We start from the raw sequence: 18,476 nt of genomic DNA, 5'->3' as shown, positions 1-18,476 counted from the left end.
GGTGTGGCCCAGCCTGGGACTCATGTGGCTGATCACCTTCACCATTGTTCATTCACCCTTGTTAATGCAGGACAAGAGACACAGCCTGGTAACCAGCGGGCACTGAGCAAATGGGAGTTGCATGCTTGTCTCTGTGAAATCAGGTTTGGAGGTCCTTTCTTTTTTTTTTTTTTTTTTTTTTTTTTTTTTTTGTCTTTTTCGTGACCGGCACTCAGCCAGTGAGTGAGCCGGCCAGTCCTATATAGGATCCGAACCCGCGGCGGGAGCGTCGCAGCGCGCTCCCAGCGCAGCACTCTACCAAGTGCGCCACGGGCTCGGCCCTGGAGGTCCTTTCTGCAGAAAGGCAGTGCCGCTTGCCCACTCGCCCAGCGTTGAGACATGGTATTTCTCTCCGGTAACTCTGATTCCCACAACTCAGAGGAGAACCAAGACTGTTGAGAATTGCCCCGAGAGTGGAGAGTGGTGGGCTGGAGGAGCGGCTGGGTGGGGGTGGAGATGCGAAGGGGGGCTAGAAGCTTGTTCACATGCTTGTTAACATTTGAGGGTCTTTGACAAAGGAAGTCTAATGCCCTGCCCCGGTCAGCCAGCGATTGCCCCCTGGGAGGCCCCGTTGTGCACAGGAAGTCAGACACTAATGAAGTTAGTGAGGGGACAAAGGCGCCCTGGCCCGGGAAGGGCCTAATTGCTGTGTCCGGCTCCCAGGCGGCTGGCCTCAAGCTGGAGGAGGCTAGGCAGGATGCGCTAAGTGTTAACACCTGGAGCAGTTGCTGCCGACTTCCTGGTGCCTCTTTTTTGTGTGTGTGCTGTGTGTCTGGGTGCGTACACATAGACACTCACAAACCGTGGCTGCATATTAGGGGGATTATTTCAGGATGTGGTAACTAAGAGACTACATGGAAATGGTTTGATCAGGAGGTCACACTGTTGTTGAGTGTCACCCCTGAGCCGGGGCAGGGTTGAGAAGCAGGAGACCAAACCTCCCCCCTTCCCGCCTTCCCCATCTGCCATCAGGGTTTGGTGACTGTGGCTTCACTTCTAAGCTGGCCAATTCCCTCCCTTGCCCCCAGGAAATCTGGGAAAGGCCAGATGATTTTGCAGAGAGAGGCAGATACATATTAGAAGGGTCACTTGGCTTGGAACATTCTAGTCAGAACTGTCAAAGAACAAAACTGCAACAAATTTAGTTGAAGATCTCAATTGACTTTATTGCAATTCTAGAATCAGGTAACATGTTATTCCATAAGATAGAATAAATGTTCCAATGAGCCAAGGAGAGGAGGTTGGTTTTATAGACGGAAAAAAAGGATAAAGAAAGCAAAAACAAAAAGCGGATTGGTCATTTCAAAGTTACTTTCCTTGTGAGGTGGGGCCAGGAAGACAGAACAATAGAAAAATAACATCAAACTACTTCTGGCTATCTCTTTTGTGTAAGGATTAAAGCAATGGGGACTTCATTATCATACCTATTGAAGATTTAAACTGGCCTGCAGGAAATTGGCTGTTATCTTTCTTCTGACTTCTCAGAAGAGGTCAGACCACAGCCTAAGTGAGATGGAATTTAGCAGGGATGACTCCATTTTGATTTTAGTCTGGTCTTTTGGGACCTAGTGCAGGAACTTAGTCCAAAGCAATGGCCGCCTATAATTTTTATTTAACAGGACTTTTGGGAGAATGCTCCTGGGGGAAAGAGGTTTTGAGCCAGCTGTGGTCCTAGGGGGGTGGGAATATGGGCTGGATGAGGAGTGATGGAGGGAACTGCCAGTACACAAGGGGTTTGGTGTTGTGTATGTGGATATCTGAATCCACACCTGCAGAGGTCAGTGGGTGGGTTTGCATCCCAGGGGAGTGGGGAAGCCCAGATGTACCCCCATCATTTCTAAGTGGTATCTCTGGCTTCTTTGTGTCTAAACATGGCTTTGGACTTGGGGCCTATGTACCCTTCAGAGGCCCTTGGGTGGCCTTTGGAATCTCTGAGAACCCCCCAAAATTGTGTAAGTAATGTTTCTGGGCGAAGTTGGGTAAGTAAGGTTTTTCACAGGATTCTCCAAGGGGTTCTAGAAACCCTTTACCCTTAACAACTATGGCATCAATAATTAAAAGTGAAGATGCCCTGCCTTGGCCATTAGCCCATAGGGACAGGATTAGAGGCTCAGTTCCTGCCAGAGCAAAGGCTGGGCTACCTGTAGCCTGAGCCTGGGGTACTCCTGTGGGCTGCCAAAGACAGGCAGTGCTGAGTACAGGTTAACTCACTTGGATTTTTTGCAGCTAGAGAACAAGAAAGTTTAAAAAGGATGCTTGAAGCCTGTCCCACCCCTAGAGAAAGTGGGGAAAAGCCACAAATTTTGAAAAAGGGTCTAATGTTGACTTGCTGCTTCCCACTGTTATTTTAAAGAGGTTTTCTGTCTAAGACGACCATGTGGACAGACTAAATCGGCTGGCAGAAGGGGTTGCCTTACTTTCTAGCATATCCTGTAATGTTTTGATTAGCACCAGAACCCAAAAAGGCGGCTTCCATAATTTCCAAAAAGGCAAAATCCACCTTGAAGGAAGTGCGTGGAGCAGGGCATGCTGAGGACCTGCTGGTGGAGGAGGCTCGGTCCCCATGGCAACATCACAATCCTCCGTTTCTGCAGACATTTGTGCTGTAAAAGCAGAATTCCAGATGTGACACTATTTGGAGACACCATTCCTGGGTCTCGGAAATGGTGTTTAAGGCTCAGTTCGGTGCACTGCTCTCTGTGTGGTCCTAAGGCTTTTTATTAGAAGTTGTGTTTTGATCCGAACATTTCCTCTCAGCTTAGGCATAACAATCATGTTTATAACTCTAAGTTTTCCTCTATTGTCTAATCACTATTTTGCCCTCGCAGGAATAGACTTTCTTGGGCTTCTGGAGTTGAAGTCTTTGTAACTGTTCTTTCACAGCTGAGTGAGTGAGCCAGTAGCTGATTTGTGGGGTGGGTATTTGGGTGGTTGGTTGTTTGCTTCCTCTTTGTACCCAGTGTTTACAGAAAACCAGTTAATCTGTGTCTGTGAGTTGCGTGTGTGTTTTTGAAACTACAGATTGGTTGACTGTTACCTTAAAGATGCCAGTTCTCTAACATGCGGTTCTCATTTGAGTAGAAGGGAGTGGTGTGTGAAGCAGAGGGAAAGGTCTGGCTCCCCATCCAGAGGCATGTTTTATAGCTTGCCTTTAACGTTTTCAGAATTGGAAAAATGGAACAATCCTGTCTATTTGTGAGTATCAGCCACGGGAGAACACACAGCCCAGACTAATTGGAAAAAGTACTTGGGCTTTTGTTTTGTGAAAACCAAGAAGGCTGCAGAGCTTTGTTTTGTTTCACTTTTAAACATAGGAGGAAAGTCAGCTTGTATGTGTGTGTGCGCGCATGTGTGTGCATGTTCATATCTCTGGGCTTTAACTGCATGGGTATGTTCCAGTAAGAAAATCATAAAGTCAAGAGCGGGAGGGATGTTTTAAAACATTAAATTCTATTAAGGCCACATCATTTAGAGACATTGTTCTCTGAGAAACAACTCATATACATGTCTTAACACGTTTTAGTGAAAGGATTTGGGGGGGATTGGATGGAGGGGCAGGTTAGTGAAAAGCTTAGATGAAAACTAGAGCTTACAGTTTGATAAGCAGGATACACGGTAACTTGGCTTGGGTCTGGGCTCCATGTAAGAGCTCAGAAACAATTGTCCCTTCATCTTGCCTTTGGGGAGCATGAAATTAGGAACATGTGTGTGCTGATTAGCAACATGTCAGAGATGAATCATGATTACAGCTTTGGTCTGGTGCACAGGCCATGCTTTGGAGTAGTGATTTCCTACCTCCCCCAGCAAATCTCTTTAATTAGCTTAAGATCTCTGGGTCTTTTTGGGCCCACGTGGTAATTGCTGGTGGGAACTCAGCAGCATACCCCCAGAGCTTGTGTGTTCCTTGCTAGATATCCAGGACCTCACTTCCCCAAATCAGACTCCTGGCATCTTTGTTTCTGAAGTTGGTTGTGTTGAGAAAGAGAGAGAGAGAGAGAGAGAACAGCTCCTGGGAATGTGAAGAGAATGTCTTGACTAGATCCAGGCCCAGGCTGGCTTTGTGATTTATTTTCCTTGTGTTTTGGGTTCGCCAGCATTCTCCTCTGCTTACATCACCTGGGGCTACTCCGCCTTTGCTGACTTTTTTTTTTTTTTTTTAGTCAAAGGTTTGAACTGAACTAAGTGGGATCTGTCGTTGTTTATGAAACCATCTGAACCTGCACAGAGTCAAATGACCCCAGATTCTGCCTCCTCTTGCCTTCCTATGTCCTTTGGTCATAGGCAAAAACATTAGTCCCATTGTACATTTTAAGCCTCACAGAGCCGTCTGCTATCTTTTTATCTCATTGACACATTGGAAACCCAAGACGGAGAAAATGTTATCGAAAATAGTAGGAGTTGGCCTTGGTTTTTTTTTTTTTTTTTTTGTCGTTTTTTCGTGACCGGCACTCAGCCAGTGAGTGCACCGGTCAGTCCTATATAGGATCCGAACCCGCGGCGGGAGCGTCGCCTCGCTCCCAGCGCAGCACTCTACCAAGTGCGCCACTGGCTCGGCCCTGGCCTTGGTTTTAAGTGGTTGCTAGGTGTACCTTTTAAAATCCATCCTCAGTTCCTTTTGACAAATGCTCTAATTTAAATTTTCACCCAAACTCTATTCACTAAAATATTACCAACTTTCTGAAAGTGCCTTAATGGATTTAAAAGCTGTCTTGTTTAGGCCTCACTGTTTGGCCTGCCTTTCATTGGGAAGGGGGTGCTATAATTTAGTGCAGTCCATTTCAAAATGCATCTTTCCAAAATGGCAGTTAAGCTATTTTGGAGCTGGATTGTAAATGCTCTGGGAAGTATGTGTCTTCAAATGGCTTAGAATCCCCAAGGGCCCCTCAGAAATTGGCAGTCTCATCATCCCTCATGGCTGCTGCGGGTGGGATCTGCCCCGTGGCCCTCTTTGTGTCCAGGCCTTTGTGTCTTGTCATATGGCTGGAGCATGGTGTGGGTTTTTGCCTTTTGAATTTTATTCCTTTAGTGCACTTAAGGGTTATCCTCCTCCACTCCCTTCCTGAGTAAAAGATGTTTTCTCCATGTGTTCCCATTTGCTGCTTCCATCCCTGCTGACCATAGAGCACCAACCAAAGGAATTTCATAGCAGAGCTCTAGGCACTGGGGGCTTGCTTCTTAGTTCACTTTGGAACAAATTAAAAGCTACTGGTTAGTGCAGCAAATGGGGGTGGCTAATGAACTGAGAATGTGGCACCCTGAGGCCACAGCATTGGCATTTATAGTTTTGAAGTAACAGGCAACAAACAAGTATTTTTAATTGTCAGCTCGTTAAATATCAAAACACTTTAGTAGCTAAAAGCTTGGGATTGTTTCCTGGAGAACAATTTACAAAGCTGTTGACCAGCTTTGTAAGTTGCCTGATCTGTTTTCTCTTAGTGTGGGCCCTGATTCTAAGCCCATAAATCATGGTGTAACACCAAGATAGGTTCTTGGTGTATGGTACTGGCTTAATCATGCATTCATTTATTCAGGCAGAAAAATGAATATTTATCAAGGGATGACAATATGCCAGGCCCAGGACTGTGGGGCAGGGGTTTTGGGGGCTGCCCCCGTGACAACTCCATCTTCAGCCTCTCCTCCTTCTATCCAACCTGTGTACTTATCAGAGATGTAGTTTCTGGGCCACCCAGTTCCCACCATGACCATCAACAGAACACATTCTTTTGTCTGGTGGTCAGTGCCCTCTGCCACCATTCCCACAATCCTCCAAGGTTCTGGATGCTGGGAGATGCACCTCCAAGAGCTTTCCCCTGTCTCTGTCATGTATCCCCTGGTAACTTGCCCCATAGCACAACTCTCACCTTGTTTACTAAAGCAGGAATCTTCTCAGGTGTGATGACATAAACATTTCTGAGTTTATTATATGTCAGATGCTGTGGTGAGCACTTGATATATGTCATCTCATGTAGTCCCCACACCAATTATTTCCAGGAAGATTTATTCAAACACTTTATAGTTCAGAGAAATGAGGCTAGAGAGGTTCAGAAACTTGCCCAAGGTCACAGAGCTGGAAGGTGGGTGATTTGAACATACATCCGTGTAACTCTAAACTCTATTCTCTTAAACACTCCTCTTCTCCAGATAAGTCCCAGGTCAGCCCCCAGAGGCCTATGTCTAGGATGGCAGAATCTCAAGCAGCAGCTCTGATGGATCAGTGTTCTGTGTCTGCCTGAAGCTGGGGTGGGAGAAAGCACAGTGACAAGTGATCAGTTGTGGGTTTGGGAAGGGGAAAAATCACATGCCATGTGTGTGACATCGAGATCCATTCCATCCATATTGCAGCTGAAATTATGTAAAGTGCATATATGCTTTCAATTGCTGTTATAACAAATTACCACAAACCTAGTGGCTTAAAATGATGCAAATTTATTATCTTATATGTAGTTTTGGAGGTTAGAAGTCCAAAGTGGGTCTTATGCGGCTAAAATCAAGGTGTTGGCAGGGCTGGTTCCTTCTAGAGGCTGTAGGGGAGGATCCATTCCTCGCCTTTTCTGCCTTCATCCCTTGGCTTATTAGCCCCTTTTCCCTCCATCTTCAAAACCAGTGGTGTAGTATCTTCAAATCTCTCTCTCCTCCCCATCCCCTTCCTCTCCCCCCTCCCCCACTCCTCCCTTCCCCCCTCCCCTCTCCCCCTTTCCCCCTCCTCCCCCTCCCCATCCCCTCTCTCCCTGTCCTCTCTTCCTCTCCCCTCTCCCCCCTCTTCCCCCTCTCCCCCCTCTCCCCCCTCTTCCCCTTCTTCCCCTCCCCTCCCTTTCCCCTTACTCCCCCTCCCCTCCCCTCTCCCCCTTTCCCCCTACTCCCCCCTCTTCCCCTTTCCCCCTCCTCCCCCTCCCCATCCCCTCTCTCCCTCTCCCCTCTCCCCCCTCCTCTCTCCCCTCCCCTCCCCCCTCCCCTCCCCTCCCCCCCCTCCTCCCCCCCTCTCCCCCTTTCCCCCTCCACCCCCTCTCCATCCCCTCTCTCCCTCTCCTCTCTCCTTCTCCTCTCTCCCTGTCCTCTCTCCCTCTCCCCCTCTCCCCCTGTCCTGTTTCTATTGTTCCGTCTCTGACTCTTCTGCCTCCCTCCTTAAGGATTCTTGTGATTACACTGGACCCAGCTGGGTAACCCAGACTACTCTCCCCATCTCAGGATCCTTGAACTTAACCATGTCTGCGTAGTCCTTTTTGCTATGTAAAATAACACAGTCACAGGTTCTGGGGACTTGGATGTGGACATGTTGGGGGGTTATCATTCTGTCTACAACAAAGTGTAAAGAAAACAGTAGTGTCTGGACACGCTGTTCCTAAGGTGGTTTCTGAGGGCTCTGGAGCAGCGGAAGCATTGTTTGGGTGTGAGCTGAGGGCAGCTTGGCAGAGCATCTGTCATGCATGTGCTGGTAACCTGTGCACTCAACATCTCCAGAAGTGAAAGGTCTTTAAAGTACACATAGGAACTGGTACCCGGGATGGTGTCTCTTACTTCTGAGTTCTAGGTGTAGATGGCTGCAGGGTCTTACAGTCTCTGATTTTCTGTGGAATTAGAATTACCATTTTGTTTCTACATCCACAGAAGTGCCATGCTAGTCAAATTGTGGGGATGAATGACTGTGCTCCCATTAAGTGAGTACGCAGGATGACCAATGTGTCAGGAACACAGTGTGATAGAGGCTAGACTAAGGCAGGCAGTCCACCACGGGAGCGGGATCTGGGAGATGGGAAGGGTTTTATGGGGGATGTGATGAGAAGAGAAGGGGACTCTGGGAATGCAGGAGTGCCTGAGAACACACGCTGAGCACAACTGCAGTGCCCAGGGGGTTTGGTAGGTAGGGAAGGCAGTGGCTGGGAAGGTAGGCAGGGGCCACATCAGGAATTTTCTAGGGGGGATAGGGATTCCAGTGAAGGGCTTGTGCAGGGAAATGAGGGCAGATGCATACTTTTGGATGTCACCTTGGTGGACAAAGCCCCTTGAGGTCAGGACTGGGTCTGGTTCATAGCTGACTTCCCATCCCTGAGGGACTTAGGTTAAGGTAGAATGATCATCGGGTAATGAGTGGCCGCTGCATGTAAGCCTTACCGCCCCTCAAGGCCAGCTCCCTGGGCCTCGCTCTGAACAGCTCCACAGACATCACAGCGACTTTATTTGGAGTGATTTAGGTTCTTGCATGATGTAGCACATAGCACTGTCTTGGACTCCTTTCCACAATGCATTGTTCATTGCAAGTGCCCAATAAACATCTGTTAAAAACATGTTGCAATAGAAATATAGGGGAAACAAACAAAAGAAATATAGGAGAGACAGAAGCAAAAGGAAAAGCTGACCAAGTCCCACAAGTAAGGTGATTGGTCACCAGAGTCTCTATGTGCCTTGGAGCATGCTGTTTATTAAATGGAATGTGCCTCCTCTATGTGGCCTCATGTCATCCTCCTCAAACCCCCCTCTCAGAGGAAAGTCATGCGAATGCTTTTTAAAAAAGAGATGGTTGAGGAGACTCATACCCAGGGGAGTAGAGTGGTTTGCCTTTGGTCACCAGCTGAGGGATAAAAGGATTGAGATACTTACCTTGACCTCTAGATTACTTTTTTGTTTCCCTCCCACGATGCTGCTCTGTTTCTCTCTATTCTAGCCCAGTTCTCTTTCCTCCCTTTTAAGCTTCTGATACATGTCATCCTATCCCTCATTCATTCTTACTCAAGTGCTGCCTTGTGGCATTTCGTATATCATATGCTTATTTGTGCCTGGCTTTCTCACCCTTTGCTACATAAACCTTGTTTTGCTATCTAAACTGGGAGTTCTTGGAGGACCAGGGTGTGGTTTGAGATTTGTCAGTAGGTCTTGGATATAATTTGCATATGTAGTTACTCTTCTTTGAAAGAATACAGGCCGCGCTACTTTGTTCCATGAGGGCGGGCACAGTGGCTGTTTTGTTGACCACCCTACCTAGCATAATATCTGGCTCATAACAGATGGTGAGTGAGTTTATGTCCTGGGAATTTGTAAGGGAGGAGAAGGGTATAGTTTGGGTGTCCTGAGCTTTGGTCTTGAGCATTACCAAAGGGCTGTGGAGGATTGGATTGTCTCCTTCCTTGTCTCCACCCTCTGGAGGTGGGCCAGCCTCTAGCTGCATAGACTGTGGCTTTGTCCCTAAGGAGTTATAGACGCTCTTAGGTTTTTAATAAGGCAACAATGCTTTCCAAAGTGTTTCGGTTCATGTGAGGAATCTGGAATTTTGTGTGTGGGGGAAGAGAGGAGAGAAGGACCAGGAAGGGGAGCCTCAGTAGATCATGGGCTGTTGCGCCATGTTGATTTAGGTGTTATGTTACTGAGTGGTGTGTGTGTCTCCATTTCTGCACAGCTGTGCTTTCCCGAAGTCCGTGTGTATCTGAGCTTAGGGATACAGTTTCAGTGGGCATGCCTGGCTCTAGGATAAGCAGTGTGAACATGCCTGTAGCATATGGATGTGAAGGGGTTGTGGCCTGAAACCCTGGGCTCCACATTGTGTCTCAGTGTAACAATTGTCCGTGAAGTACCAGGCTGCCAGCATATGGTTTTCCCCAACATCCTCCTAGTTAAGTGGAAACTTTAGCTGTGTGGTTAGAATATTTTCCTATCATTTATTATTTCAGAATTAAGATATTTTGGAGAATTCTGCAATTAATGCTGAGTGGCAGATTTGCAGATTATTACAGAAATGGTTAAGTCAGAGTTGGTAGATCTGTAGCTGCTTTTTCCCACGATGAGTAAATGGTGGATTAGGAAAAGGTGGGGTCAGTGGGGGGATTCTGGTGCTCCTTCTGGATGCCGTAATTAAAGTGGGAAGTCTGGTGGAGTTGTTAGCCCTGCTATTAAGAGTGCAGATGGCTAGCGGCCACATCACCAAGATTTAAGAGTTAGACCTTTTAAAGTCTTTTTTTCTTTTTCTTTTATGACCCACCCAATGTATTCCAAGCATAGGTATGGATGCAGTGAAGAATTTTCTCATTAAAAGTAATGGCTTATTCCCACACTCATTCCTGGTCTTGGAATGAGAAAGCGGTTTCCTTAAGACTTGAGGAATTGCCTATCTGTCGGGGCTTAATAGAGCTTTCGGATGAGGGTGTCTGGTAGGCAAATTTTATAACCAATCAGTGCTCAAAGTAAATCCAACTGGAAGGGCTCCAGCTGGCAGCTCTTGGTCTGTCTCCCAATTTTACTGTTAATATATTATTATTTAACCCCTAAGCATAGAACAGCCTCCTCCTGTTGTCTTAGAGGAAGTGAGTGCTCATGATCCCCGTGGCTTGGCTGTTGGGAATCTTCTGGGCTGGCAGGAGTTTGGCAGCTGGCTTGTGGGGGGTGTCGGGCATGGAGCAGGCCAGAAAGAGTGGTGGATGATGCTCAGGGACTGGCATGACCCTGGGTCTCTGCAGGGCTGTATGCATTTGGATTCCATGGGGATCTGGGCTGGAAAAGCAAATTGGCTTCACTCCACATCATGTTCTCTTGTTTTCCCACAGGGAGTGGGGCCGGCCAGCAGAAACAGTGGGCTGCACAACATCACCTTCAGATATGACAGTAAGTAACTGGCCTGACCGCCAAAGAATGGAGCTCTCTCAGTAATCTAAAGCTTACACAGTCATGCCTAATCAAGGACACTGCAGGTCCTGGGGTTGAGGAATTTTCTGAACCTGTTCGGGGTTGTCAACAGAGCTAAAGCAGCTCAGTCTCAATTAAGCCACTCAAGAATTTGGGAACTTGATCAGGTCAAGTGTCTTCCAGGGTGTTCAGAAAAGTTGTGTGTGAAGACCTTCCCTGAGTTCCTTGGGACTTAGACATGTCCTTAAGAATAAACACAGATACCAGGGGAGAAATGAGCAAAGCTGCCCAAGTGCAAGATGCTAGGGAATGGTGAGGACTATGGCAAACTGGGTGGCCTGTGTCTAGTCTAAAGGGAGCATTGACTCCTTGATTCCAGCTCATTGTGGCCTTGAGGAATTTCCACTGAATGTGGGCAGATTTGCGATTTCCAAGAATAGTGAGAAATTTACATTTTTTGTGTGTGAACATTTTTTAAAATTTGCACACAGAGTGGGCCAAGTGAATCTTTGTCTCAGATTGGCCCAGGGGATTCCACTTGGCCATCTCTCACTTAGGCCTGGGTTCTAGCCCCAGTTCCCCACCTATCAGCTGTGTAAGCTATGGTAGGTAATTAGACTTCTCCAAGCTTCAATTTTCTCATATAAAATAAAGATGTTTCCTTCTCCTAGCATTGTTTTGAGGTTTAAATGAGGTAATGGTTATAACTGCTCAACTTGGTAGCTGGACGGTGTTGTATATATACTCTGTGATTGATATATATTAATATTAGAAGTCAATCCAACTGGAGTTGGAATGCAAGCACCTTTTTTGCCCTTTTTCTCAAGAAAGTGTGATTTTTTTCCTGGCTGAATTATTTTCTAAAGGCAGGGTGGGCAGTGATTTTTCTGATTAAGCATATAGGATCCCCTCTAAGCAGCTGCTTTCATTCATAAGAAGGTAGTTGTATAGGATTGTGAACATTTTAGTCATATGAGCCACAATTTATAAGTAAAAAATGACATGAGGGAGCTTGACTCATATTTGGTGACACCTCACAACTGATTTCATCTCTTAGAAATGGTTATGAATGTAAGTAAGGGGCATAGGTCACATTGAGGGCTGTGGAATAATCACTGCTTAAAGCAGGGTTTTTGAGGTCATGGCTACAGTCTAACAATTTTAAGATACAAATGTGTGTATCAAATTCACACCCACAGTTGCTGGCATGGGCATTTTCAGTTAACCAAGGACGACTTGCACATGGAACTCCAACATTTCATGTTAGTGGTCTTAGTGGTGTGTGCGTGTTCTGGGTAAATGCTGTGATGGTAATGAAAGATTTGCAAGTCCGTGATACTTGATTGAGCTAAGCAAAGACATGTGTAAGGGACCTTTCTTCGAGTTAGACAGTTAATTTCTAATGTATGCTCTTGGTCCTGGCAGATCTCGTATTACATTCAAGAGTTCAATATTTTCCGGTCAGTTGCAAACAAGCATTTGCATCTCTAATTTAATATGGGGTTTTGTGAAAGAGGATCTATACCTGTGAAACTCAAAAGCATCTTACTATTTCTTCACGATACTAAACAACTGGCCCATGCGCCTATGCCTGTCTCTTAGTCATTCCTTTCTTTAATTCTTCAGCATTTAATTAGAATTTAATTCACAGCTCACATCGAGTCCTGAGACATTTGAAGCTCAGTTGCATTTTGGCGAAATGTCACTTGGGCATAAAGTTTTTGTAACCAGAATCTAAAACTTTAGACTTGCCAATGATTGGATCCAGGCTGTGTAAAAAAAAAACTTATTCAGTGTTTTCCATTGAAGAAGATATTTCTCTCTTCCACAAGAAATTTCCTGTTATTACTCAGTAGACTGGTAAGAGCTAATTACTGAGTTTTCACCAAAATTACTAAACTACAAAATCTTACTTTTTTGTTCCTTTGTCATTTAATGCTATAAAGAAAAAACAATATTTTGCCATTAAGTCAAAACTGAATTTCACGTCTCCTTGCCTTCTTTGACCTTGCATTCCATGTTTCTCCTTCAGGCTTTGAGGGGGTATGCCTGAGTGAGTTGTAATACATTTTCTTAATTCTCAGAGTTTAGATTTGCATAATTGTATTTACAGAAACCCAAAGAGTGTTAATTTTGGCATTAGGAATGAACAAAGGAAAGAACCATGATTTGCTCTTGTTTGTGCATCTTTTCAGAGCTGTTTGAGTCAAATGTTTCTCTTTCATTATAGATCTCAAATGAAAATATGTGAACTTTCCAAGTGTGATAGGATCTTGTCTCTTTTTTATACTGGGAAGCTGGGCTCAGCCAGTATTTTTGCAGGCTGAACACGTCTGATTCAGAGCTTATGTCCATAGTAAAAAGCTCTGTGCTGATGACAGAGTGGCAAGAGCCCTGGGTGAGCCATGTGGTGTACCCAAAGCCACTAGCTGATCATTTGTGCAATGTGGGTGTTTTGTTTGTTTGTGTGTTTGTTTTGTCAGACGGCTGGTACGGGGATCCAAACCCCTGAACACCTTGCTCTAACCAAGTTAGAGTTAACTGGCCAGCCCCAATGTGGGTGTTAAACCAGATGTTAAAATTTTTTTTTCCTATTCTAAAATTCTCTTTTGCACCCAGAGAACACTTGTTTCTTGCTTTGAGAGTAAATTTTCATCAGAAGAAGAATTTCGTTTTATGAATTATTAACATTCTTTTAAAAGAATATTGAAATGTAAATTTGACTGTTTTTGAAGCAGATCAAGTTTAGAGAAGGGAAGGTGCCTAATGTGGTTAGACAAAAAGGCAGGACACAGGCAGTGTGGAGGGTGGAGTTTTAAAAGTGGGAGGTGCATTTTAGTGTATGTATGTTATACTTTAATAAGACATAACAAGGGACGAATATTATCTGCATGTTAAAAGGCTTGGAAAGGGTATTCATTAGAATGTTAATAGCATATTTGTGTGGTGAGAGGTTATGGATGACTTTTACATTTTTCTTAAATGTCTCCAGTGAACATATTTAGTCATAAAAATGGGAAATGTGCAGTACAGTTTACAGGGGGTAAATGCAGCAGACTCACTGAGATTCTTAGAAAATACCCTGGAATATTTCACCTCAAAGAAAAACTCCCTAACTTCAGAGGGGTAATGGGCAGATTTGGACATTTGATGGGATCGAAGATCTTTTGCAGCAGATATTAAAAAGAAAATTCAAGTTTAATCATTGAGAAAGAAATAGAGGCAAAGCGGTGTAAGAATTATAAGTTGGTGTACGTTGGGAATAGCTGATAGTTCTCTCACAAGAGTAGCTAGAACAGCTCACAATCATTCTCTAAAGTCCCAGTCTGATTCTGGCTGGAAGCTTCTGGCAGCTTTTTAGGAAACTTGCAGATTTTGAAGATATATTTAGCAATACCAGGTGACACAGCTGCTCGCCGTTGTGGCTACATTGACAGGTGGTAGTGAGTAATGTCCTAAGACAGAATCAAAGACTGAGGTGGTTTTCATGTTTTGAGCAGTGTGGGGCCCTTGGATTTAGTGGGGATTGTGGGTGTCTTTGATGACACAGGCTCTTTTGGAACAAAAGTTTTACCTTTGACAATGCTAGTTAACATCTTTATCACTCAGTCACTGAGTTAGAACCTTGTGCAGATACTAACTGGGTTAAGAGTCTTGCTGTGAATCACTCCCTATGAATTCACCTCTGCTTGTTAGTTCCTTTTCCATAGTTACCTTGCCCTCTAGGTTTGTTCTAAAAACAAGAAAAACCCAGATTATTTAGTCATTGTTTTGTTTTAAATCACTCTTTAATGAATTGGTGTAACTAATTGATTTAGGTAAAATGTCATGAGTAAAAAAATATTAATGCCAGATACACAAACTCCACAATCTTGTCAGTGTTGATCTTCCCGACACTGTCCTGGAATTTAACTCAGGTGGGTGGTGGTGTTGCTATAAAGAAATCCTCTAGCATCTTATAGTTTCCCAAACACTAGTCAACCTTTGATGTCATATTTGGGCTTTTGAGGCACACATCTTTAAACAGAATGGATTTAGCCACCTACAGACATGCTCTGTGTAATTTGACAGGATGACAATAAAAATAAAAATTTAACTGTTGTCATTTCCCCAACTCTCTAGACTGTACCACCTACTTGAGTCCTGTAGGGAGGCACGTGATTGCTGATGCCCAGAACATCACCATCAGCCAGTACGCTTGCCACGACCAGGTGGCAGTCACCATTCTTTGGTCCCCAGGGGCCCTCGGTAAGTGGTCAGAAATCAAGTCTGTCATGGTGCCTTGGTGGGTAGTGCCCAGTGTAAGGGTCCCACACCTGATGGTCTCCAGGGGCCAGGCAGGTCATGATGTGAGTGGATTTGGAACAGACACACTTTGTTCTTTGTTGCATATGCTTGCTGAGTGTGTACACGGCTTGGGGCTATGCCCCGTGGTCTTTTGTTTCCTTGACTGTTATCGAGAGAGATGTGGGTTCAAAAATCATAGTGTGTGAGTGATAAATGACACTGAGGCCTTGGCCTCTCTGTCACAGCAGTAGTTGGGGATGGGCAAGTGGCAGTGCCAAGACAGCCTGTGGCCCATCCAAGGGTGTAATGGCTTCAGTGTCCAGCATTAGTGGTCTCCATGGTCACATGGATGTGCAGGCTGAGCACTGGCACATTTTGTGATTTTTTTCAGGAAAATCCCAGTTTTCACAAGAAACTATGAAATCAGTGACTTCTTCAAAGTTGGCAACTAGTTGAATTTTTATTTTTAACTGTGTGGACCAAAAAAACTCAAACCAAAACAAAGAAACAGTAAAAAACAAACCCATGTTATCTGGGCAGATTTAGGTTGGGGCTGAATCTGTTTGTCCTCTTGAATGAACTGACGATACACAGGAGAGGATGTAAGTCGAGCGTGGGACAAGGGAGGGGACCATTTGTTCAGATGGACCTGGGTTTGAACCCAGAATCAACCTTTCACTTGAGGCATTAAAATCTTGCTGAGTGCCAGCTTCCCCATCTGTAAAGTGGAGATGAGAACGGACACACGTGGTCCATTTCCAGAGAGAGCTCTCAAAGAATAGTGGCTGCCATCATCATCATCAGAACCCAGTTCTCGGGCCTGCCTTTTTGACAGTGCTGCCTGATCTTACATATCTTTAAAACCTGGCCAAGGGAGAAGTAAAATAGTCTGAATTTCTTAATCTGAACAAGATAAATCTCAGAAGAACCAGATTGCAGGAGGGGTGAGTGCAGGGAGAGGGAGGATGGAGCAGACCCTGGACCTGACTTACTTTTCCACATAAATACTTCTGGGTCTGAACCCCGTGGGTGTTCCACAAATAATATTATCTTAACATTTAAAGATAAAAACATTCTCTTGGATAAAAGGGAAGTGGTCATTCCATTTAAGGCTTAAATGGTTAAGGGGTTGGCCTGACGAATTGCAAGCTCTTGCAGGCTTCCCTGTTAGAATGAAAGTAAGAGGTGTGAGCTGGTGGTAGGAAAACTAACATGTGGAACAGTGAGGGCAGAAGGCTGTTTTTTACTGTAGGATGATTTATGGGTGGCAGTGGCTGGACAGGTTCTATTAGTTTCCATCAAGGAAACTTCTTGGAAGACGTGGGTTAAGATTGCTGGCTGAGAGCCAGACACTTCATGGGTTCGAATCCCACCTCTGCCATTTCATTACTGTATGAACCTGGGCAAGTCAGTTAGCATCTGTCGACCTCGGATTCCTCGTCTGCAGATTAGGGATAATAATACCTTCCTCCTATGGTTAGGAGGATTTAATGAGTTTAAATGATGCGAGAGCGAGAGTAAATAAGTTCCTTCGTGGGAAGCTGCTCTATAAAATTGCTAATCATTATATAACTACAAGGTGTTAATAGTATTGTGATAAATGTGTCATGATGATATAGGAATTACATTTGTTGCCTCTACACCCACCACAAGATTTGACATAGTGGTTTTCAAGCTGGTCTTTTAAAAATAAGGACTAGAACCACCCGTCCCCACCCCAGCTAATGAATTTTTATGTAACAATTGTGAGATGTATGGCTGGTAATCATATTCATCACCTGGCTTTTGTTAAACAGTAGTTATGGGAACATTGCATAAATTAAATCTTAGTATAAATACTAAGGATTTGTTAAGAAAAAAATTTTTCTTAATCTCAAAGGGCAAGTTCCTAGGAGATCTACTAAATAGCTGTTGGTCTAAGGACCTTGTATCTTGTCATCATGTCTGAATCTCTGGCTGTGGGTCAGCTGGCTCTCACCCCCACAGGAAGCTTTGGACTTGAAATACAACATGACAGAGTCAGTACCTGCATACTGTAGTACTCTGAACCCTTAAAATATAAAGCTGTAATTATGGCTTCTCTGTCCTACCCACCATGAAATATGTAATCTTCATCAAATAATTATAGGATTGGAAAAAGCGAAAAAGATTTCCCTGGCCTTTGCCATCAATAATTTTCCCACCTGGTTAATTGCATCCTGTGTAATTACTTTTGCCCTGAGAGGGGAAGGGTTGAAAATGTCTCCTTGTCTAGTGTTCAGAAAGAATGTGAAATCGATATCTTGCCAATTGAGGCTGGCTTTGGAGGTCTCCAGCTGCAGTTGGACCACTCCAGTCTCCATGGGATACAGAGCCCCGGTGCTGGCTCTTGTGGCCATCACAGCTTAATCCTTTTGAAAGCATCTAGTCGGACGTGCAGTGGGGGAAGCTCAGGTGGCGGGGGGCTGGGCCAGGCCTTTCAGTGGCGCTGTGGGCATCTTAGGGCCTCTTAGGACTGGATGAAGAGGACACACTGGGCAGCCCTTGGGTGTCTGCCTTTCAGGCATGATTAGAGCAAGAACTGCTTTGTAAATCACACAGGCATTCCTATAAGCTATTTAATCTCAAGCCTAGGAACTCCTTGGGTGCAGACCCACAGTTTGTTGGGAATTTTGTATGTTGCTCAGTGAAACATGCCAAAAAATATAGAGCTAAAACTTAAAAGTGGAAACATGGCTTAGGGGATTCCCTGGTCAACATTGAGAATCATTGGCTGAATGCACCCTGTTTAATGACCTAGAAATTATGTATTCCACTGGAGACTTTTATGATCAATTGTGACTTGAGTCTAAATTTTTGAATGATAATTCTACAAAGGCAATGGATATTTGTGAAATGGCTGTGTGGATTCGAAATTAATTAACAAGTAATGGTAGGACAAAGAAAATCACCTTGTCTGTACTAGAGGAATGCAGGGTATCTGTTTTTCCTTTCTGTATACTCAGATACCTTGGCCAGAGTAAGAATTGCTTTAACTCTGGTATGTAGGTGGACAGGACAGTAATTTTGGAGGAAAGAAAGTGTGTTCAGAAGTAATTAGGTCTGCTTTTAATAAAAGCATTCTGCTTTGCTTAGGCATCGAATTCCTAAAAGGATTTCGGGTAATACTGGAGGAGCTGAAGTCCGAAGGAAGACAGTGCCAACAACTGATTCTAAAGGACCCAAAGCAGCTCAACAGTAGCTTCAAAAGAACTGTAAGTCGCACTCAGGGAATGTGCTGCTGAAGACACACCATTGTTCTGGGGGTCTGAATGGTCTATTGAAATTCTGAAATTGGAGGAGGGGCCGTGGGGTCTACCCCGCCTGCTAAGGTGGGTGAGAACGGCGGCAACACCAGGAACCTGCTCTGCGCTCCCAGGGAAACTCCTGATCACCTCTCTGTGGTAAACACACCTCTTGAGTTACTGCTGCGCTAGAGCAGAGCTCCTGGAAGGTGTCTGTGCTCTGAAGAGTGTGTGCGGCTCACCCTCCCTCCACCTCCCAGGTTCAGTATTACTGTGGCT

The 18,476-nt window shown here is 44.9% G+C and overlaps 1 protein-coding gene across 1 annotated transcript in view; it reads left to right on the top strand.

Moving 5' to 3' along the window:
• Positions 1–18,476, top strand: part of IL17RD (interleukin 17 receptor D) — a 58,237-nt gene that overhangs the window by 28,131 nt on the left and 11,630 nt on the right. Inside the window, exons 2-4 of the mRNA XM_063115388.1 lie at positions 10,569–10,626; positions 14,770–14,895; positions 18,049–18,167. Coding sequence (XP_062971458.1) covers positions 10,569–10,626; positions 14,770–14,895; positions 18,049–18,167 — 303 coding nt within the window. The remainder of the gene's footprint in view (positions 1–10,568; positions 10,627–14,769; positions 14,896–18,048; positions 18,168–18,476) is intronic.

The sequence above is a fragment of the Cynocephalus volans genome, chromosome 11, assembly GCF_027409185.1.
Source record: "Cynocephalus volans isolate mCynVol1 chromosome 11, mCynVol1.pri, whole genome shotgun sequence".
NCBI classification, from domain to species: Eukaryota; Metazoa; Chordata; class Mammalia; order Dermoptera; family Cynocephalidae; genus Cynocephalus; species Cynocephalus volans.
This window is presented reverse-complemented; position numbering and strand designations above follow the sequence as displayed.